Source organism: Mya arenaria, chromosome 11 (assembly GCF_026914265.1).
Source record: "Mya arenaria isolate MELC-2E11 chromosome 11, ASM2691426v1".
Classification (NCBI taxonomy): Eukaryota; Metazoa; Mollusca; class Bivalvia; order Myida; family Myidae; genus Mya; species Mya arenaria.
The window spans coordinates 46693913-46718302 of record NC_069132.1 but is presented as its reverse complement, the minus strand read 5'-3'; the positions used below and the strand labels follow the sequence as shown (position 1 = coordinate 46718302).

General features: G+C 39.3%; 3 protein-coding genes across 3 annotated transcripts in view; all 3 read left to right on the top strand.

Moving 5' to 3' along the window:
* Positions 1–13578, top strand: part of LOC128209103 (spermatogenesis-defective protein 39 homolog) — a 67116-nt gene extending 53538 nt beyond the window's left edge. The window contains exons 8-13 of the mRNA XM_052912957.1: positions 702–773; positions 964–1056; positions 4889–5025; positions 11577–11604; positions 11871–11944; positions 13493–13578. Coding sequence (XP_052768917.1) covers positions 702–773; positions 964–1056; positions 4889–5025; positions 11577–11604; positions 11871–11944; positions 13493–13571 — 483 coding nt within the window. The 3' untranslated portion in view covers positions 13572–13578. The remainder of the gene's footprint in view (positions 1–701; positions 774–963; positions 1057–4888; positions 5026–11576; positions 11605–11870; positions 11945–13492) is intronic.
* Positions 13579–16200: 2622 nt separating this feature from the next.
* LOC128208590 (putative uncharacterized protein DDB_G0289263) lies at positions 16201–17733 on the top strand. Its single transcript, XM_052912146.1, has one exon. The coding sequence runs from the start codon at positions 16201–16203 to the stop codon at positions 17731–17733; it is 1533 nt and encodes a 510-aa protein (XP_052768106.1).
* Positions 17734–20871: 3138 nt separating this feature from the next.
* On the top strand, positions 20872–22476 carry LOC128208589 (uncharacterized membrane protein DDB_G0293934-like). The gene has a single exon (XM_052912145.1). The coding sequence runs from the start codon at positions 20872–20874 to the stop codon at positions 22474–22476; it is 1605 nt and encodes a 534-aa protein (XP_052768105.1).
* The last annotated feature ends 1914 nt before the right edge of the window (positions 22477–24390 follow it).

The following is a 24390-nucleotide window of genomic DNA, read 5'->3' as shown; positions in this document are numbered from 1 at the left end:
TTATCTTTCATATTATATAATTTTTGCCCCTTTATTATGCCACTTAGAAATTCTGGTTAAGGTCTTGCATGTTAGCACACATAGGATACCGGTAATATCTCAGCAACTACCTGATGTTTGAATAACCAAGTTAGATAACTGTATTTTGCAAAAAATGGCCCTTTATTATTAGACTTAAAATTCTGGTTAACATTTTGCATAAAACCACATTTATGTTAATATCTCAGCACATCATGTATTGCATTGAAATCTAATCTAACAGTGATCCATGCATGTTTCGCCAAAACTTTTCGACAAGACTCAAAAGTATAAAAGGTATTTTTTTTAAACTTGGTATGTGGTAAAAAGGTCATTAGGAGACCATGCATAATATTTCATTTTGTTGTTGTTGGACATATGGTTTCCAAGACAACAGAACTAGTGTGAATGTCTTTCCTTCCATCCGATATTGTTTTTATCCTTGGATAACTCTAGAAGTATGAAACTAAGAGGACAAGTGGTTTGGGACCAATAAGGAAAGTATGCACATCATTTAAAAATATTGTTACTATGGCAAATAAAATAACGGTTGGTTACTATTGTATTGCTATCAATACTCAGTGGCTTGTTATTCTCCAAATGCCCCTCATATGTTGATTACCCTAATTTAAATATTTCTTGTAGTTTATTTCTTTGTACTGCTACCCTTTGTTTATTTGTAGAATGCTGAAAAAGCGTTAGGGGTCTCCAAACTAAAGGTCGAAGAAACTGTAAAACGAATGATTCTTGGACAAGTAAGAGCTATATTTATCTAGGAATAGCATTAATCCAAACAAAGATGTTGTTCTTCATATATACTTATTGTCATTATTTAACAAACACTGGTAATAGTTTGCACAACATCTACTTGATTTTCTGCTGATATTGATACTGAATCTGAATACACAGAAATCTTTATAATGTGTTGTTGATCTGTTTCCCCAGCCCTTTTCACTAGAGCAGTACCGCAGCAAGCAGGAAAAACTTGATCTTCTGGACAAAGCCATCGCTACTCATGATGGAAATGCAATTATTGCTGTAAGTTTGAACAAATTATGTTTTCAGAAAGTCTGCTTTTCACTGATTTTTAGCACGACTATTCGAAGAATAAAGAGTGCGATACCACTCCACTCTGCATTGGCATTTATAATAATTCAATTCACTTCATACTTCACAGAGTTGTTCAGAACCACCACACAATTACTTATCTCCATATCATCCTAAATACAGAGTATGGCACCTGATTGACTTAGGGACTATAGTCTTTGTGTACAGTGGTCAAGGGCCATCACAGAATAACCCGTGCCAAATAAAAACGAAGCTTCATAAAAAGCGCAGCTTTAGCGAAGCTATTTCTTCGCTAAAGCTGCGCTTTTTTTCCAAAGCTGCGTTTTTTTCAAAAGCTTCGCAAAAGCTGTGCTTTTTCTTCGCTTTTTACAAAAGCTTCGCAAAAGCTGCGTTTTTTTCATGAAAGGTTCGCTTTTAGTAAAAACTTCGCTAAACCTTCGTTTTTGAAAGATAGCTTCGTCTTTTTGTTTAAGCCATATTTTCCTTAAACAAAAGCTTCGTCTTTAACATAAAGCTTCGTCTTTTGCATAAAAAGCTTCGTCTTTTTGAAATTTAAGATGGCCAATATTTATTGGAAAAGACAAAGCTTTTCAACCAAAGACGAAGCTTTAAAAGAAAAGACGAAGCTTATTTTTTTTGATCTTTTGCTTTGTAGGTGCACTTTTTTTGCGTTTTAAGTGTATTATATAAATAATAAGTGCTTTTTCTTTGCTGAATAATTTTTTCTTTTAAAAATTCTGCATTTCATCTCAATTATAATAATTCATGTTCAAGTTAAGAATTTCTTTTATCAGCAGTAATTTAAATGTTTTAGTTTATCCATGTGTAAATCTACAATAACATAAAAAAATATTTAATCATTCATCAAATTCATACATTCTATTCCTGATTGAATGAAGTATTCAATCTCTTGATGAATGAATGAAATATGGAAAAAAAAGGGTTGAACCCAAACATAAAATAATACATGGATGAATGAATGAATGATTGATTGATTGATTGATTGATTGCATAAATGAATGAATGATGAATGAATGTGAATGTTTGATTGATTTACTGATGTATTGATTGATTAACTGGTGGGTTGATTGATTGGTTGGTTGATTGATTAGTGATTGAATGAATGACGAATGAATGAATGAATGAATGAATGAATGATGAATGAATGAATGAATGAATGAATGAATGAATGAATGAATGAATGAATGAAAATTTGAATAAATAATTGAATGAAGGAATGAATAAATAAATTAATAAATAATTAATAAATTGATTAATTGATTTACTTAATTAGTTACTTTTAAATGACTGGATGAATAAATGAATTAACAATTAATGATTCAAAATAAAATAAAGAAGGATATTTTTAATAAATCAATGCAATAAATCATAATTTTATAATATTATGCAAAATAATACACTTACAAAATAAACAGTTATTAATTGCATTCAACTGAATATTCACAGAATTCATATTACTTAAATTTCCATTCATGTTATCATCATAGATCTTAATGCTTTGTTCATAAGCCATTCCCATGATAAGCCATATTTGTACAACAACCAATCAGAATCTCAGAACCAAATTTAAAATAGGGGCGGCCATTTTGTTGGGATTTCAGCAGGAAGGGCTGGATGTTTTTAAAGGAATTAATGAATTTACACAAATAACAACCATTGATGATTAAAGGGATAAATTAATGATATTAAATTTATGATATAACTATCATAAGATCAGATGAACATGGACTATGATTTGGAATGACAATCCAATCATTTGATGTTTTGTAAAGATGACATGCAATACTGGTGAGTTCTTATAATATTCTGATCTTATACTTATTTTAGTTGTTTATCAATTACTTAATAACCTCAGTGACTATTTTCTTAAACATGTTGGACTTCATATTTCAAAATGATATCCAGCTCTTATTAATACAATGAAATTTATAAGATATAGTTTTAAAACTCATTGATTTCTTGTTTTTACCCTTGGCTTAACAGAATATCTATCAAAATTTGCAGAATGTTTTTCCATTAAATGTACATCTGATAGGAATCAGTGTTGTTTTACAAGGGGTAATAAAACTGTCATCTGCCAGATGGCCTACTTAGGATATTGAAAATTGGATTGATCCATTTGATTATGTAAAGTATTAATTAACAATCTGGTAGTTCACACTGTGTAATAAACAGAGCTGTTAGGAACCTCTAAATTTAACAAAAGAGCAACATAAGGCAGAGTATGGAAAAAGTCATTTTACTATGTAGTTGACAGTTTAAAAAAAATAGTTTACAATTTAGGTTATCATACTGAAAGGTATGCCTCTACACCAACTAATGGTGTAAATAATTAGAAGATCTAAACAAAATAAACAATATTAAGTATAAATATTGATTTCAAACATTTAGAATATGCTTCCATGTGGTTTAATAGAGAAAAAAGTATCAGTGAAAAAAAATTGATATTCAACAATTTCACATTTTAATTCAGCAATAAAAGGTCATAATGTTTTGTTTTTATTCTTTATTGGGGAAGTTTATACACAGGTATCAATGGGATATTATTTCATATCATGTGGGAACTAGTGATAAACTTGGCATTGATGTATATATGATATATATTTTATTAAAAGTTTTTTGTTACACCAGTCTGAGGCTTTTTATCCCCTATGGTATTAGAGGGTTGGAGGAAAAAAAAGCAGCTTTTGAGAAGAGCTGCGTTTTTTTGCCACAAAAAGCGCAGCTTTTGCGAAGCTTTCTGCAGTATTGGCCAAAAAAGCGTAGCTTTTGCGAATAGCATCGCTTTTTGCTTGAAATAGCGAAGCTCTCTGCTGTATTGGCTCAAAAAGCGCAGCTATTTGCGAAGCTTTGTGCGGTATTGGCCAAAAAGCGCAGCTTTTGCGAATAGCATCGCTTTTTGCTTGAAATAGAGAAGCTTTCTGCTGTATTGGCTCAAAAGCGCAGCTATTTGCAAAAGCTGCGCTTTTTGCTTGAAATAGCGAAGCTTTTGCGGTATTGGCCTGAAAAAGCGCAGCTTTTGCGAATAGCTGCGCTTTTTGGCCAATACCGCAAAAAAGCTTCGCTATTTCAAGCAAAAAGCGCAGCTTTTGCGAATAGCTGCGCTTTTTCCGCACAAAGTTTCGCTATTTCAAGCAAAAAGCGCAGCTTTTGCGAATAGCTGCGCTTTTTGGCCAATACCGCACAAAGCTTCGCTATTTCAAACAAAAAAGGAAAAAGCTTCGCAAAAGCTGCGCTTTTAACAAATCGAAAGCTTCGCTAAAGCTTCGGTTTTTTGGCCAATACCGCATCGTTTTGCGGCGCTTTTAGCATCGTTTTGCGGCGCTTTTAGCATCGTTTTGCGAAGCTTTTTTGGCACGGGAAGGTTACATAACTCCATATTATCCGTAATACAATGATGGCCCTTGATTAACTTTTTTTATTGTTTATGACAGGTATATATAAAATCATTACTGCATTAATTTCGAAGACATTGCGGTGTATAGTCCAGCGCACTGTCCTACGACTGCTCTTGTTCATTTGATATATTGTCATAGTCTTGGAGTAGTGGATGGCAGCAGAGTTGTTAACATAACAGAGTCGGGGCTGGACAGCATAGGGAATAGGAGCTTCACATCTTATTGCTGGAGTCTTCATGATCAAGCTTAAATAATTTCTTATACCCATCAAGAGATTTCCAGTGACATAAAATAAAGAAGATGATAGAATCTGAACCTTGGGTTTTCATCAATCCACATGTATGCCAAACAAAAAAATTAATTATAACTGGCTTCTTTTCTAGGTGGTTGTGTTTTTGAAGCGGACCCTGAAAGAGCAGCTATTTAACCTGGAGCTTATGAGGCGCCCAGTGGCAGTAGAGCAATATCTGGCCTACCTTAAGGCCCACTTTAACCTGCACCAGTATGAACATATGCTACAGTAAGTTCAGTCAGTGATTGAAATTACTACTCACCTGTAAGACCAGATCAAGCTGATGGCAGGCTTGTAAAACAATCCTGGTTTGTTATGCCCCCACAAAGTGGCGGCATATAGGGTTGCCCTTGTCCGTACGTACGTCTGTCTGTCTGTACGTACGTACGTCCCGAAGATTGTTTCCGATCTAATTCTTGAAAACCGTTTGTCCAATCCTCACCAAACTTTAAACACATGTTTGTGACCATAATATCTTGATCAAGTTCCTTAGCCATGGAAATCGCTTTTGTCATTTAGGAGTTACGGCCCTTTATTTGCAAAAAAAGACTTGAAAAATACGTCCCGAAGATTGTTTCCGATCTAATTCTTGAAAACTGTTTGTCCAATCCTCACCAAACTTTAAACACATGTTTGTGACCATAATATCTTGATCAAGTTCGATAGTCATGGAAATCGCTTTAGTCATTTAGGAGTTACGGCCCTTTTTTGCCAAAAATACTTCAAAAATATATGTTTCCAATCTAATTCTTGTAAAGTATGTGTCCAATCCTCACCAAACTTTTATTTTCTGTGACAAAAAATCGAAGTGGGGGCATCCGTGTCCTATGGACACATTTCTAGTTATATGTTTATATGATGCAGAGGTTTCTGTGAGTTATAATCTTATAACAATATCAACATAATAATAAAATTAGGCATGTTTAAAACATTCTACAAAATTTCATTGACTGTCGAGTTTGTTTGTGTGTAGTATTTATTGAATATAGAACAAAAACTATAACAAATTACATGAAAAAATTGGAATTGTCATTTCTATTGCTGTAAAAGACTGGTTATAAGACGATAGTGGTTATAAGACGCAGGCAAAAAATCCATGAAAAACTCCAGAAAAAAACCTTTAATCTATGATATGGGTATTAGGACGCATGGAAGAAATGTTAGTCGTCTGCCACCATTGGCCACCAAGACCATTTTAGTTGACAATGTCGAAATTATTATTTTTCATGAAAATGGCGATGGTTATTTTAAACCATGCAATTCTAATGCAAAGCAAATTTATCTTCTGACGGTGTATCGTAAAAGATAACCTGTTGAGAATGAAAAGTTTTGTAAAGCAAAAACCTTATATTGTTATTGTTAATTCTCAGAATGTCAACACCTACAGTAAAGTATATAGAACGTGACAAAGTACGAAAAAACAAGACTATTATCACAACAGTTTGTACTATTGATATGGTAAATTGCTAAAGGCAGTGCGAGTTTTCACACCTTATCATACCACTGACAAAAAAACATTTCGACATTGGAAAGCTATGCATCTTTATATGCATGTTTAAGTATTGTTTTTAGCTCACCTGAGCACAAAGTGCTCAAGGTGAGCTTTTGTGATCGGTCTATGTCCGGCGTCTGTCGTCCGGCGTCCGGCGTCAACAATTAGTTATAGTCATCTTCTTCTCATAAACCGCTTGGACAATTTTGATGAAACTTCATAGGAATGATCCTTGGTTGGTGCTTTTTCAAAATTGTTCAAAGAATTTAATTCCATGCAGAACTCTGGTTGCCATGGCAACTAAAGGAAAATGTCAACAATTTGTTATAATCATCTTCTTCTCCTAAACCGCTTGGACAATTTTGATGAAACTTCATAGGAATGATCCTTGGTTGGTGCTTTTTCAAATTTGTTCAAAGAAATGAATTCCATGCAGAACTCTGGTTGCCATGGCAACCTAAAGGATAATGTCAACAATTGGTTATAACCATCATCTTCTCCTACCCCCCATGGACAATTTTAATGAAACTTCATAGGAACAATCTTTGGTTGGTGCTTCTTTAAAGTTGTTCAAAGAAATGTATTCCATGCAGAACTCTGGTTGCCATGGCAACCTAAAGGAAAAAATACAAAACTTTTTTGGCAAATACTATTAGGCCTAGTGCTTAAATATTTGGTGTGTAACATTGTCTATTGGTTATCTACCATGTTTATTCACATTATGCCCCTGAAGAAAAATTGGTCTCACCCAGCTGGTTACAAGTTCATTATAAATACATTTTGTTAAAATTTTATAGTTATGTAAAGTTTACGCTTGAAACAAGGGCAGCAAGTCTTGCTATATTGCCTCCCTTTTTGTTGGAGATTTCACTACTTTCTATTTTTAGTAACAAGGGAATAGATTTTAAAGTCTATTAAGTCTTCAACATAGTCACTTCTAAGGTCATTATTGTTCTTTTTTTAGGATCATAGATTAAAATAATTATTATACACTTTATTCTTTAGAAGAAATTTCATTTTTGCCTGTCTGATAAATTTAATAATCAGACTTTTCCATAGAACTTCATGTAGATTATTGTAAACTTCATGTAGATTATTCTAAGCTACAAATCTTATCTTCTGTGTGGATAGTGAATAAGCCTTATACAGAAAAATTTCATTAACATTAATCAGTTGAAATATGGTGATGTTGTCCTAGATGGAATAAGCTGATATAGAATAGGATGGTGGGCTGGTCTTTGTTGGTTAGAACATAGGGCAGATTATTGATTTTATTGGATGGTGCAATATTTGTTGTTGTATTTATACTAAAAGTTATTTTAGTGTGCAAGCAATTTAACATATAGTTTTGTCAGTGTGCAGGCAATTGAACGAAGTCCTGTCAGTTGTTTGTGTATCTATACTAAAGTTCTTTCAGTGTGCAAGCAATTTAACATAGTTTTGTCAGTGTGCAGGCAATTGAATGAGTCCTGTCAGTGTGCACGTATCTGTACCAAGTGCTGTCAGTATGCAGTCAAGTATCAAGTCTTGTCAGTGTACAGGCAACTGAACAAAGTCCTGTCAGTGTGCAGATATGAGAATCAAATTCTATCAGTGTGTAGTCAATATTCAAGTCCTGTCAGTGTGCAGGCAACTGAACAAAATCTTGTCAGTGTGCAGTCAATCGACAAGTCCTGTCAGTGTGCAGGAAACTGTGACAAGTCCTGTCAGTGGGCAGGCAACTGTGACAAGTCCTGTCAGTGACTATCCAGGGAACATGTTTGACCAGTATGTTTTTCAATATTCTTTGAGAACAAATATCAAGCTATATTGATTACAAAGGTTAAACTCTTTTACTCAGGTGAGCGATTTAGGGCCATCATGGCCCTCTTGTTTACAGAATAATATTGAATAATGAAAAATTAAAATAAACGATTTACGATACACCATATCATGATCTTTCACTGCTGTTTTAACTCGTATAAACTCAATCAAGATGATGTGAGTTACATCCCTTTCTACATAAATCTTAACACACTAGTTTTTTCACCATTTATTTCTCTGAAGAGCCAATTTTGGCCTGAAAACGACCTGAGAAAAAAATGTTAAAAGCTTCTTACTGTTTGTAAGATGCAGGTAATTTTTTACAAGGAAATCTGAGGGAAAACACTGCGCCTTTTAACCAATCATTTACAGTAACTAATAGTTGCTGCACCCACAACCCAAGTTATAGAGGGAGGTGGATGATGAAGATATTTTGTACCATGTTGTCAAGAACAATTCTCGATAACAAACATGGATATAAATCAATAATGTTGTCATTTATCTGCGCGATAGATTTGCCACAGTTTAGCTCCGCCTTACGTTTTACGGTTAATGTATAGATGATTTTTTTTAATGAGTAATAAAATACTTTTGATCACAATGACAGCAAAAAGAGAGGAGGGGCTTGACAGAGAGAAGGGGTTTGAAAACATAGAGAGTAGGGGCTTGACAGTATAGAGAGTAGGGGCTCAACAGCATAGTGAGTAGGGGGCTTGACAGCATTGAGAGTAGGGGCTGGACTTTACAGGGAGTAGGAGCTTGACAGCATTGAGAGTAGGAGCTTAAAAGCATTGAGAGAAGGAGCTTGACAGCATTGAGAGTAGGGGCTGGACTTTACAGGGAGTAGGAGCTTGACAGCATTGAGAGTAGAGCTTAAAAGCATTGAGAGAAGGAGCTTGACAGCATTAAGAGTAGGAGCCTGACAGCATTGAGAGTAGAGGCTTGACAGTATGAGAGTAGGAGATTGACAGCATTGAGAGTAGGAGATTGACAGCATTGAGAGAAGGGGATTGACAGCATCGAGAGTAGGAGATTGACAGCATTGAGAGTAGGAGCTTAAAAGCATTGAGAGAAGGAGCTTGACAGCATTAAGAGTAGGAGCCTGACAGCATTGAGAGTAGAGGCTTGACAGTATGAGAGTAGGAGATTGACAGTATGAGAGTAGGAGATTGACAGCATTGAGAGTAGGAGATTGACAGCATCGAGAGTAGGAGATTGACAGCATTGAGAGTAGGAGATTGACAGCATTGAGAGAAGGGGTTTGACAGCATAGAGAGTAGGAGCCTGACAGCATTGAGAATAGAGGCTTGACAGTATGAGAGTAGGAGATTGACAGCATTGAGAGTAGGAGATTGACAGCATTGAGAGTATGAGATTGACAGCATTGAGAGTAGGAGATTAACAGCATTGAGAGTAGAGGCTTGACAGTATGAGAGTAGAAGATTGACAGCATTGAGAGTAGGAGATTGACAGCATTGAGAGTATGAGATTGACAGCATTGAGAGTAGGAGATTGACAGCATTGAGAGAAGGGGCTTGACAGCATAGAGAGTAGGAGCTTGACAGCATTGAGAGTAGGAGCTCAACAGCATTTTGAGTAGGAGATTGACAACATTGTGAGTAGGAGCTTGACAGCATTTAGAGTAGGAGATTGACAGCATTGAGATTAGGAGGGTGACAGCATTTAGAATAGGAGATTGACAGCATTGAGATTAGGAGCTTGACAGCATTGAGAGTAGGAGTGCAACAGCATTTAGAATGGAAGTGCAACAGCATTGAGATTAGGAGATTGACAGCATTGAGATAAGGAGATTGACAGCATTGAGATTAGGAGATTGACAGCATTGAGATTAGGAGATTGACAGCATTGAGAGTAGGAGCTTGACAGCATTTATATTAGGAGCTTGACAGCATTGAGAGTAGGAGTGCAACAGCATTTAGAGGTAGGAGATTGACAACATTGAGAGTAGGAGCTTGACAGCATTTAGATAGAGTAGGAGATTGACAGCATTGAGATTAGGGGCTTGACAGCATTGAGAGAAGGAACTTGATAGCATTGAGAGAAGGGGCTTGACAATATTGAGAGTAGGAGCTTGACAGCATTGAGAATGGGGCTTGACAGCATAGAAAATAGGGGTTTGACAGCACAGAGAGTAGGGGTTTGACAGCATTAGTTGGAGTAGTAATCACATCCAGTTATACTAAGTTTTAACAGGGTCAATACTCCAGAAGTCTTTGAGGTAGGGACTTCAAGCCTCATACACAGATATATCATATTTTGGAGGAGTTTAGTGCACAAGAACCATAACTGTTTTTGAAATTTTAACAATATTTTTTTCTTTGTCCATTTTTTACTTATTTTATACATATTGTTAGTCTGGGGCATATTCTTATGACTTCCATACTGATCAAACACATAAGATTCTTCTGTACTTATTTCGAAGGGGAAATGGCAGTAACAGTGCTTTTACTCCAGTTTGCACTCCTCTTGGAAAATTTTATTGTGAATAAATGAATAATTTCAAAACTTGACACATTTCTTTTTAATATTGAACACCACACAACCAGCTCTTTTACCATATCAGGGATATGATTTGTCTGCGCATTTACAGATTTCTGCAGATCTGACCAAAATCAATTTTTAAAAAAAATGGTTGTTAATTTTGTTGCTGTATTATTGACAAACCAGTTTCCTTGAAATATGAAGCCAGGAGAGCCCTCAAAAAGGTTTCTTTAAAGCTTGTTTTGCTAGTATGGCATGGGTCTTTGACCTCCATTGGTGACTTGAAATGATTTCAGCCCTTCAACTGCCAGGCCCATCACATCCTTGCATAACTAGTAGTTTAAAAAACAAACTTCTTAAAAACCTATGACAACCTGTATTTTTGAAAAATCCTTTAAAACATTTATTTTTTCTGAAAAGCTTCACAAAATTTACTCACTTTGCCATATCTTTTTGGAGCAGTGCATATTACATTTATATTCACTAGTATTCACCTTAATATGATACTACTTGCATTATCTATCAATGTGAGTTTCAGAATGCTGATGTGTTCACCTGAGATCAATGATGGTAGTCAGTTGGTAATCAGGTGCTGTGTCACCTTGGAGCTAAATACTTAAAATAGTCTGGTAAAGATACAGCATTCTGAAGGTTTAATCATAAAGCCTAGAAAAAGACCATGGTCCACTGTGTAAAAAAGATAACACTAGCAGATTTAGTGGAAGGAGGTGTACCAGCCATCCCACCCAAAACTCATTGAAATTAACTTTTGTTATGCCAAAATTAGAGAAACAATATTAAAAGTACCGGAATACACCATTTCTGGCTAATAATAGAAAAAACTCCTGGGGGAATTGTTTTCAGAAATCCTCTGAAAAAACCTTTGTTTTGCTAAATAATATTATTTAAGCAACCCTGATAAATACCTCTATTTTCATATATGTCTGATATGCTATGTATATTAGAGATTTTTCAATTGCAGATTGCTGGGAAAAGCAGAGGACCAGGCAGTAAGTGATCATTATTTTGTGGAGTTTGACTTGATATTCCGAATTGATCATAAAAATCCAGCAAACTGTTCTTCTTAGAAATTTTGATAAAGAAGTATATTATGATTTAACTAAAATGTTTCAGTGTAAGATTACAATATATTTTACCAAGGGAGCACCAAAAGTGATATATTTGTACCTATTTACCTTTGGTGTTCACATATCAGTTGAATCAGTCTTTACAATTGATAAAAGTATAAAACTAAACTCAATTTATGATGTTTCAGATGTTAAAGCTGCGTCAGGCAGTAACCGTGGAAGATCCAGTGGCGAAGATGGATCGCCTGAGAACATGTCAACAGTAAGCCTTCATGTTCTGTAGATTGTTTTTAGCTCGACTATTCGAAGAATAGGCGGGCTATACTACTCGCCCCAGCGTCCACGTCCGGTTAAAGTTTAAGGGCAAGATGGGATTTTCACTTATAAGTCCAATACCTTTCATTGGAGTTATCTAACCTCATCATGTGATGGCCCTGAACAACTGTGTGAAGTATTAACTCAATTGAGTTAATACTTCACACAGTTGTTCAGGGCCATCACATGATGAGGTTAGATAACTCCATATTATTCTTTACACAGATTATGGCCCCTGATTGACTATGAAACTCAGGTTAAAGTTTTAGGGCAGGTTGGGATATTTATAAATAACTTCTATACCCTTTGTTCAATTGACTTAATACTTCACACAGTTGTTCAGGACCATCACACAATGAGGTTACATAACTCCATATTATCCTTAATACAAGTTATGGTCCCTGATTGACTTAAGTTAAAGTTTTAGGGTAGGTTGGGATTTTCACTTAAAACTCCAATACCATTCATTCAATTGACTTAATACTTCACACAGTTGTTCAGAGCCATCACATAATGAGGTTAGATAACTCCATATTATATTTTGTACAAATTTTGGCCCTTGATTGACTATTGGACTTAGGTTAAAGTTTTAGGGCAGGTTGGGATATTTATTAATAACTTCTATACCCTTCATTCAATTGACTTAATACTTCACACAATTGTTCAGGACTATCACTCAATGAGGTTACATAACTCCATATCCTTAATACAAGTTATGGTCCCTGATTGACTTAGGTTAAAGTTTTAGGCAAGTAAAAGTTAAGGGCAAGTTGGGATTTTAATAAAAAAACTTCTATACCTTTCATTCAATGCACTTAATAAAATTCAAAATTATTTACGACCACCTTACAACAAGAAACATAACTCCATTTTAACCCTAAATACAAATTATGTCCCTTGAATATTTTTATTTTTATTTTCTTTTGACAGGCACATTTTTACATTCTTAACCATTTTTTTACCAAGGGCAAACAAGGAGGGCTATACTATTTGGCCATTGAATTTTTTTCATTATTATCATTTTTTTTTCATTTTTTTTTAATTTCTTTTGAAAGGCACTATATTTGTATATTCTTTACCACATTTTCTTAATGGGAAATCAAGTCATTTGAATGACTTGCGTCATTTTTCGTGTGGTGGGAGGGCAGCATCAAAGTCACCTTATGTATTGAATAATTTTAGTTAGGTTTGACATAAATAGACCAAACTTGGTAATATTACATTGTTATTGTTTTCACTTCTAAGTCAAAGCGGTGAAGTCGAGCGCGCTGTTTTACGACGGCTCTTGTTTATTAATTTCTTACTACTCTGTGTACTGTAGATCTCTACAAATGAGCAAAATTTAAACTAAGTAAATGGTCAAGCCAAGGTCTTAAAAATGAAACAATAGTCAATTTAAAATACTGTGAAACATTAATGTTCGTGGTTTTATGTGGGTTGGGTGATCCACGAATTCAAGATCCCACGAAATATAGACCCTTCATTCACTTTTTAGCTCGACTATTCGAAGAATAAGGAGAGCTATTCTATTCACCCTGGCGTCGGCGTCCGCGTTGGCGTCCCACCTTGGTTAAGGTTTTGCATGTAAGCACCTTTAAGTCATTATTTCAGTAAATACATCAGTTATTGCATTGAATCTTTAGATATGTATTCCCAACTATCTTACATACTAAATTAATGAAGTTAGATAACAATTATTTGAATATACTTGAGGTATTGCATTGATACTTGATACAATGGTACTCAACCATCCAACCTACTAATTTAACCAAGTAAGATAACTCTAGTTTGCATTTAATGCAAATAATAGGCCTTTATTATTTGACTTAGAAATTCTAGTTAAGGTTTTGCATGTAAGCACACATAGGTTAATATCTCAGCAATAACTTGAGGTATTGCATTGAGACTTTATACAATGGTACTCAACCATCCAACCTACTTAATTAACCAAGTTAGATAACTCTAGTTTGCATTTAATGCAAAATAATTGCCCTTCATTATTCGACTTAGAAATTCTGGTTAAGGTTTTGCATGTAACCACTTTTAAATCAATACCTCAGCGAATACATCATGTATTGCATTGAAACTTTACACACAGGCTCCCATCTATTTAACCTTCTTATTTAATCAAGTAAGATAACTCTATCTTTTATAATATATAATTTTTGCCCCATTATTATGCGACTTAGAAATTCTGGTTAAGGTCTTGCATCTTAGCACACATAGGATAATATCTCAGCAACTATTTGATGTATTGCATTGAGACTTCATACAATGGTATTCAACCACCCAACTTAATTGAATAACCAAGTTAGATAACTGTATTTTGCAAATAATGGCCCTTTATTATTAGACTTAGAAATTCTCGTTAAAATTTTGCATGGAACCACATTTATGTTAATATCTCAGCACACCATGTATTGCATTGAAATCTAATCTAACAGTGATCCATGTATGTTTTGCCTAAACGTTTCAGTCCTTACATTGAAAAGCAGCGGAATAGTCGAGCGCGCTGTCTCTGTGACAGCTCTTGTTCAATTGCAATGTTATATAAATACTATAGTACGTAGAATACTCTTTATAGAGATCGCAGTATACAGCGGTATAGAGCGTAAATACCTAACTCACTGTTTTTTTTGTTTGTTTTTTTTGCTAATATATTATATCTGCCTTTAACAAATAATAAACCAAATCAATTCATTGTGTTTTTTATGAACCAAATGACAGAAACACATGTGTAAACGTGTGCTGTATATGAAAATATCCAGGTTTACAAGATGTGCATGTTGAGTGTCGGTACTCAAATTTTTTCTTTAATGAAATATTTAATCAATTACATTAATTGTTTACTCAAATATATGCACCTTCTCGGTGTTTTCATAGTTTGCAAAATTCTTAATTGGCATTCAATGTCTTCGCCCACCTATCTTTGATCAAGGTGCATCTTCTTTAATGACCTTAATTTCCAATTGAATCAATAATTGACATGGGTATATACACTAATTGGCATTTTGTACCACTATATTGAGTGTCATAAACAGTTTGACGCAGAAGATGAAAATCACTCGCCCAGCATGTTAGGACGATCACAGTTTTCCGATTTCAAGTACACACAATTTCATGCCAACAAATATAAATGATTTACAGTAATCTGCTGTAATTTCATTCGGCCCAAGATATAATAAACGCTGTCTTACATTATGCCGAATGCCTGTCATATAGACCAGTAAATAGTATCCACATGCATATTGCCTCCAACGTAGCAGTATCCCTGGACAACAGAAACCAAACAAGCAAGAACGAGAATAACCACATGCATATTACCTCCAACGTAGCAGTATCCCTGGACAACAGAACCAAACAAGCAAGACCGAGAATAACCACATGCATGTTACCTCCAACGTAGCAGTATCCCTGGTTAACAGAAACCAAACAAGCAAGACCGAGAACAACCACATGCATATTACCTCCAACGTAGCAGTATCCCTGGACAACAGGAGCCAAACAAGCAGGACCGTGAATAACAACATGCATATTACCTCCAACATAGCAGTATCCCTGGACAACAGAAACCAAACAAGCAAGACCGAGAATAACCACATGCATATTACCTCAAACGTAGCAGTATCCCTGGACAACAGAAACCAAACAAGCAAGACCGAGAATAACCACATGCATATTACCTCCAACGTAGCACTATCCCTGGACAACAGGAGCCAAACAAGCAAGACCGAGAATAACCACATGCAACGTAGCAGTATTCCTGGACAACAGAAACCAAACAAGCAAGACCGAGAATAACCACATGCAACGTAGCAGTATTCCTGGACAACAGGAGCCAAACAGGCAAGACCGAGAATAACCACATGCAACGTAGCAGTATCCCTGGACAACAGGAGCCAAACAAGCAAGACCGAGAATAACCACATGCATATAACCTCCAACGTAGCAGTACCCCTGGACAACAGAAACCAAACAAGCAAGACCGAGAACAACCACATGCAACGTAGCAGTATTCCTGGACAACAGAAACCAAATAAGCAAGACCGAGAATAACCACATGCATATTACCTCCAACGTAGCAGTATCCCTGGACAACAGAAACCAAACAAGCAAGACCGAGAATAACCACATGCATATTACCTCCAACGTAGCAGTATCCCTGGACAACAGAACTAAACAAGCAAGACCGAGAATAACCACATGCATATTACCTCCAACGTAGCAGTATTCCTGGACAACAGAAACCAAACAAGCAAGACCGAGAACAACCACATGCATATTACCTCCAACGTAGCAGTATCCCTGGACAACAGGAGCCAAACAAGCAGGACCGTGAATAACAACATGCATATTACCTCCAACATAGCAGTATCCCTGGACAACAGAAACCAAACAAGCAAGACCGAGAATAACCACATGCATATTACCTCCAACGTAGCAGTATCCCTGGACAACAGAAACCAAACAGGCAAGACCGAGAATAACCACATGCATATTACCTCCAACGTAGCAGTATCCCTGGACAACAGAAACCAAACAAGCAAGACCGAGAACAACCACATGCATATTACCTCCAACTTAGCAGTATCCCTGGACAACAGGAGCCAAACAGGCAAGACCGAGAATAACCACATGCATATTACCTCCAACGTAGCAGTATCCCTGGACAACAGGAGCGAAATAAGCAGGGCCGAGAATAACCACATGCATATTACCTCCAACGAAGCAGTATCCCTGGACAACAGGAGCCAAACAAGCAGGACCGTGAATAACAACATGCATATTACCTCCAACGTAGCAGTATCCCTGGACAACAGGAGCAAAACAAGCAGAACCGAGAATAACCACATGCATATTACCTCCAACGAAGCAGTATCCCTGGACAACAGGAGCCAAACAAGCAGGACCGTGAATAACCACATGCATATTACCTCCAACGTAGCAGTATCCCTGGACAACAGAAACCAAACAAGCAAGACCGAGAACAACCACATGCATATTACCTCCAACTTAGCAGTATCCCTGGACAACAGGAGCCAAACAAGCAGGACCGTGAATAACAACATGCATATTACCTCCAACGTAGCAGTATCCCTGGACAACAGGAGCGAAACAGGCAAGACCGAGAATAACCACATGCATATTACCTCCAACGTAGCAGTATCCCTGGACAACAGAAGCCAAACAAGCAAGACCGAGAATAACCACATGCATATTACCTCCAACGTAGCAGTATCCCTGGACAACAGGAGCCAAACAGGCAAGACCGAGAACAACCACATGCATATTACCTCCAACGTAGCAAGCAGGACCGAGAATAACCACATGCATATTACCTCCAACGTAGCAGTATCCCTGGACAACAGGAGCCAAACAAGCAAGACCGAGAATAACCACATGAATATTACCTCCAACGTAGCAGTATCCCTGGACAACAGAAACCAAACAAGCAAGACCGAGAATAACCACATGCATATTACCTCCAACGTAGCAGTATCCCTGGACAACAGGAGCCAAACAAGCAGGACCGTGAATAACAACATGCATATTACCTCCAACGTAGCAGTATCCCTGGACAACAGGAGCGAAACAGGCAAGACCGAGAATAACCACATGCATATTACCTCCAACGTAGCAGTATCCCTGGACAACAGAAGCCAAACAAGCAAGACCGAGAATAACCACATGCATATTACCTCAAACGTAGCAGTATCCCTGGACAACAGGAGCTAAACAGGCAAGACCGAGAACAACCACATGCATATTACCTCCAACGTAGCAAGCAGGACCGAGAATAACCACATGCATATTACCTCCAACGTAGCAGTATCACTGGACAACAGGAGCCAAACAAGCAGGACCGAGAATAACCACATGCATATTACCTCCAACGTAGCAGTATCCCTGGACAACAGGAGCCAAACAGGCAAGACCGAGAACAACCACATGCATATTACCTCCAACGTAGCAGTATCCCTGGACAACAGAAACCAAACAAGCAAGACCGAGAATAACCACATGCAACGTAGCAGTATCCCTGGACAACAGGAGCCAAACAAGCAAGACCGAGAATAACCACATGCATATTACCTCCAACGTAGCAGTATCCCTGGACAACAGGAGCCAAACAAGCAAGACCGAGAATGACCACATGCAACGTAGCAGTATCCCTGGACAACAGGAGCCAAGCAGACAAGACCGAGAACAACCACATGCATATTACCTCCAACATAGCAGTATCCCCGGACAACAGGAGCCAAACAGGCAAGACCGAGAACAACCACATGCATATTACCTCCAATGTAGCAGTATCCCTGGACAACAGGAGCCAAACAAGCAGGACCGAGAATAACCACATGCATATTACCTCCAACGTAGCAGTATCCCTGGACAACAGGAGCCAAACAAGCAAGACCGATAATAACCATATGCATATTACCTCCAACGTAGCAGTATCCATGGACAACAGAAGCCAAACAGGCAAGACCGAGAATAACCACATGCATATTACCTCCAACGTAGCAGTATCCCTGGACAACAGAAGCCAAATAGGCAAGACCGAGAATAACCACATGCATATTACCTCCAACGTAGCAGTATCCCTGGACAAAAGAAGCCAAACAAGCAAGACCGAGAATAACCACATGCATATTACCTCCAACGTAGCAGTATCCCTGGACAACAGGAGCCAAACAAGCAGGACCGAGAATAACCGCATGCATATTACCTCCAACGTAGCAGTATCCCTGGACAACAGGAGCCAAACAGGCAAGACCGATAATAACCGCATGCATATTACCTCCAACGTAGCAGTATCCCTGGACAACAGGAGCCAAACAGGCAAGACCGAGAACAACCACATGCATATTTCCTCCAACGTAGCAGTATCCCTGGACAACAGAAACCAAACAAGCAAGACCGAGAATAACAACATGCAACGTAGCAGTATCCCTGGACAACAGGAGCCAAACAAGCAGGACCGAGAATAACCACATGCATATTACCTCCAACGTAGCAGTATCCCTGGACAACAGGAGCCAAACAAGCAAGACCGAGAATAACCACATGCATATTACCTCCAACGTAGCAGTATCTCTGGACAACAGAAGCCAAACAAGCAGGACCGAGAATAACCACATGCATATTACCTCGAAAATAGCAGTATCTCTGGACAACAGAAGCCAAACAAGCAAGACCGAGAATAACCACATGCAACGTAGCAGTATCCCTGGACAACAGGAGCCAAACAGGCAAGGCCGAGAATAACCACATGCATATTACCTCCAACGTAGCAGTATCCCTGGACAACAGGAGCCAAACAAGCAAGACCGAGAATAACCACATGCAACGTAGCAGTATCCCTGGACAACAGGAGCCAAACAGGCAAGGCCGAGAATAACCACATGCATATTACCTCCAACGTAGCAGTATCCCTGGACAACAGGAGCCAAACAAGCAAGACCGAGAATAACCACATGCATATTACCTCCAACGTAGCAGTATCCCTGGAAAACAGGAGCCAAACAGGCCAGACCGAGAATAACCACATGCATATTACCTCCAACGTAGCAGTATCCCTGGACAACAGAAGCCAAACAAGCAAGACCGAGAATAACCACATGCATATTACCTCCAACGTAGCAGTATCCCTGGACAACAGAAGCCAAACAAGCAAGACCGAGAATAACCACATGCATATTACCTCCAACGTAGCAGTATCTCTGGACAACAGAAGCCAAACAAGCAGGACCGAGAATAACAACATGCATATTACCTCGAAAATAGCAGTATCTCTGGACAACAGAAGCCAAACAAGCAGGACCGAGAATAACAACATGCAACGTAGCAGTATCCCTGGACAACAGGAGCCAAACAAGCAGGACCGAGAATAACCACATGCATATTACCTCCAACGTAGCAGTATCCCTGGACAACAGAAGCCAAACAAGCAAGACCGAGAATAACCACATGAATATTACCTCCAACGTAGCAGTATCCCTGGACAATAGGAGCCAAACAAGCAGGACCGAGAATAACCACATGCAACGTAGCAGTATCCCTGGACAACAGAAGCCAAACAAGCAGGACCGAGAATAACCACATGCATATTACCTCCAACGTAGCAGTATCCCTGGACAACAGAAGCCAAACAAGCAAGACCGAGAATAGCCACATGCATATTACCTCCAACGTAGCAGTATCCCTGGACAACAGAATCCAAACAAGCAGGACCGAGAATAACCACATGCATATTACCTCCAACGTAGCAGTATCCCTGGACAACAGAAGCCAAACAAGTAAGACCGAGAATAGCCACATGCATATTACCTCCAACGTAGCAGTATCCCTGGACAACAGAAGCCAAACAAGCAGGACCGAGAATAACCACATGCATATTACCTCCAACGTAGCAGTATCCCTGGACAACAGGAGCCAAACAAGCAGGACCGAGAATAACCACATGCATATTACCTCCAACGTAGCAGTATCCCTGGAGACCAGAAACCAAACAAGCAAGACCGAGAATAACCACATGCATATTACCTCCAACGTAGCAGTATCTCTGGACAACAGAAGCCAAACAAGCAGGACCGAGAATAACCACATGCATATTACCTCGAAAATAGAAGTATCTCTGGACAACAGAAGCCAAACAAGCAAGACCGAGAATAACCACATGCAACTTAGCAGTATCCCTGGAAAACAGGAGCCAAACAGGCAAGGCCGAGAATAACCACATGCATATTACCTCCAACGTAGCAGTATCCCTGGACAACAGGAGCCAAACAAGCAAGACCGAGAATAACCACATGCAACGTAGCAGTATCCCTGGACAACAGGAGCCAAACAGGCAAGGCCGAGAATAACCACATGCATATTACCTCCAACGTAGAAGTATCCCTGGACAACAGGAGCCAAACAAGCAAGACCGAGAATAACCACATGGATATTACCGCCAACGTAGCAGTATCCCTCGACAACAGGAGCCAAACAGGCAAGACCGAGAATAACCCCATGGACATTACCTCCAACGTAGCAGTATCCCTGGACAACAGAAACCAAACAGGCAAGACAGAGAATAACCACATGCATATTACCTCCAACGTAGCAGTATCCCTGGACAACAGGAGCCAAACAAGCAGGACCGAGAATAACCACATGCATATTACCTCCAACGTAGCAGTATCCCTGGACAACAGGAGCCAAACAAGCAGGACCGAGAATAACCACATGCATATTACCTCCAACGTAGCAGTATCCCTGGACAACAGAAGCCAAACAAGCAAGACCGAGAATAACCACATGCATATTACCTCCAACGTAGCAGTATCCCTGGACAACAGGAGCCAAACAAGCAGGACCGAGAATAACCACATGCATATTACCTCTAACGTAACAGTATCCCTGGACAACAGAAGCCAAACAGGCAAGACCGAGAACAACCACATGCATATTACCTCCAACGTAGAAGTATCCCTGGACAACAGAAACCAAACAAGCAAGACCGAGAATAACCACATGCATATTACCTCCAACGTAGCAGTATCCCTGGACAACAGAAACCAAACAAGCAAGACCGAGAATAACCACATGCATATTACCTCCAACGTAACAGTATCCCTGGACAACAGAAACCAAACAAGCAAGACCGAGAATAACCACATGCAACGTAGCAGTATCCCTGGACAACAGGAGCCAAGCAGACAAGACCGAGAACAACCACATGCATATTACCTCCAACGTAGCAGTATCACCCCGGACAACAGGAGCCAAACAGGCAAGACCGAGAACAACCACATGCATATTACCTCCAATGTAGCAGTATCCCTCGACAACAGGAGCCAAACAAGCAGGACCGAGAATAACCACATGCATATTACCTCCAACGTAGCAGTATCCCTGGACAACAGGAGCCAAACAAGCAAGACCGATAATAACCATATGCATATTACCTCCAACGTAGCAGTATCCCTGGACAACAGAAGCCAAACAGGCAAGACCGAGAATAACCACATGCATATTACCTCCAACGTAGCAGTATCCCTGGACAACAGAAGCCAAACAGGCAAGACCGAGAATAACCACATGCATATTACCTCCAACGTAGCAGTATCCCTGGACAACAGAAGCCAAACAAGCAAGACCGAGAATAACCACATGCATATTACCTCCAACGTAGCAGTATCCCTGGACAACAGGAGCCAAACAAGCAGGACCGAGAATAACCGCATGCATATTACCTCCAACGTAACAGTATCCCTGGACAACAGAAACCAAACAAGCAAGACCGAGAATAACCACATGCAACGTAGCAGTATCCCTGGACAACAGGAGCCAAGCAGACAAGACCGAGAACAACCACATGCATATTACCTCCAACGTAGCAGTATCCCCGGACAACAGGAGCCAAACAGGCAAGACCGAGAACAACCACATGCATATTACCTCCAATGTAGCAGTATCCCTCGACAATAGGAGCCAAACAAGCAGGACCGAGAATAACCACATGCATATTACCTCCAACGTAGCAGTATCCCTGGACAACAGGAGCCAAACAAGCAAGACCGATAATAACCATATGCATATTACCTCCAACGTAGCAGTATCCATGGACAACAGAAGCCAAACAGGCAAGACCGAGAATAACCACATGCATATTACCTCCAACGTAGCAGTATCCCTGGACAACAGAAGCCAAACAGGCAAGACCGAGAATAACCACATGCATATTACCTCCAACGTAGCAGTATCCCTGGACAACAGAAGCCAAACAAGCAAGACCGAGAATAACCACATGCATATTACCTCCAACGTAGCAGTATCCCTGGACAACAGGAGCCAAACAAGCAGGACCGAGAATAACCGCATGCATATTACCTCCAACGTAGCAGTATCCCTGGACAACAGGAGCCAAACAGGCAAGACCGATAATAACCGCATGCATATTACCTCCAACGTAGCAGTATCCCTGGACAACAGGAGCCAAACAAGCAGGACCGAGAATAACCACATGCATATTACCTCCAACGTAGCAGTATCCCTGGACAACAGGAGCCAAACAAGCAAGACCGAGAATAACCACATGCAACGTAGCAGTATCCCTGGACAACAGGAGCCAAACAGGCAAGGCCGAGAATAACCACATGCATATTAGGTCCAACGTAGCAGTATCTCTGGACAACAGAAGCCAAACAAGCAGGACCGAGAATAACCACATGCATATTACCTCGAATATAGCAGTATCTCTGGACAACAGAAGCCAAACAAGCAAGACCGAGAATAACCACATGCAACGTAGCAGTATCCCTGGACAACAGGAGCCAAACAAGCAAGACCGAGAATAACCACATGCAACGTAGCAGTATCCCTGGACAACAGGAGCCAAACAGGCAAGGCCGAGAATAACCACATGCATATTACCTCCAACGTAGCAGTATCTCTGGACAACAGAAGCCAAACAAGCAGGACCGAGAATAACCACATGCATATTACCTCCAACGTAGCAGTATCTCTGGACAACAGAAGCCAAACAAGCAAGACCGAGAATAACCACATGCAACGTAGCAGTATCCCTGGACAACAGGAGCCAAACAAGCAAGACCGAGAATAACCACATGCAACGTAGCAGTATCCCTGGACAACAGGAGCCAACCAGGCAAGGCCGAGAATAACCACATGCATATTACCTCCAACGTAGAAGTATCCCTGGACAACAGGAGCCAAACAAGCAAGACCGAGAATAACCACATGCATATTACCTCCAACGTAGCAGTATCCCTGGACAACAGAAACGAAACAAGCAAGACCGAGAATAACCCCATGGATATTACCGCCAACGTAGCAGTATCCCTCGACAACAGGAGCCAAACAGGCAAGACCGAGAATAACCCCATGGACATTACCTCCAACGTAGCAGTATCCCTGGACAACAGAAACCAAACAGGCAAGACAGAGAATAACCACATGCATATTACCTCCAACGTAGCAGTATCCCTGGACAACAGGAGCCAAACAAGCAAGACCGAGAATAACCACATGCATATTACCTCCAACGTAGCAGTATCCCTGGACAACAGGAGCCAAACAAGCAGGACCGAGAATAACCACATGCATATTACCTCCAACGTAGCAGTATCCCTGGACAACAGAAGCCAAACAAGCAAGACCGAGAATAACCACATGCATATTACCTCCAACGTAGCAGTATCCCTGGACAACAGGAGCCAAACAAGCAGGACCGAGAATACCACATGCATATTACCTCTAACGTAACAGTATCCCTGGACAACAGAAGCAAACAGGCAAGACCGAGAACAACCACATGCATATTACCTCCAACGAAGAAGTATCCCTGGACACAGAAACCAAACAAGCAAGACCGAGAATAAC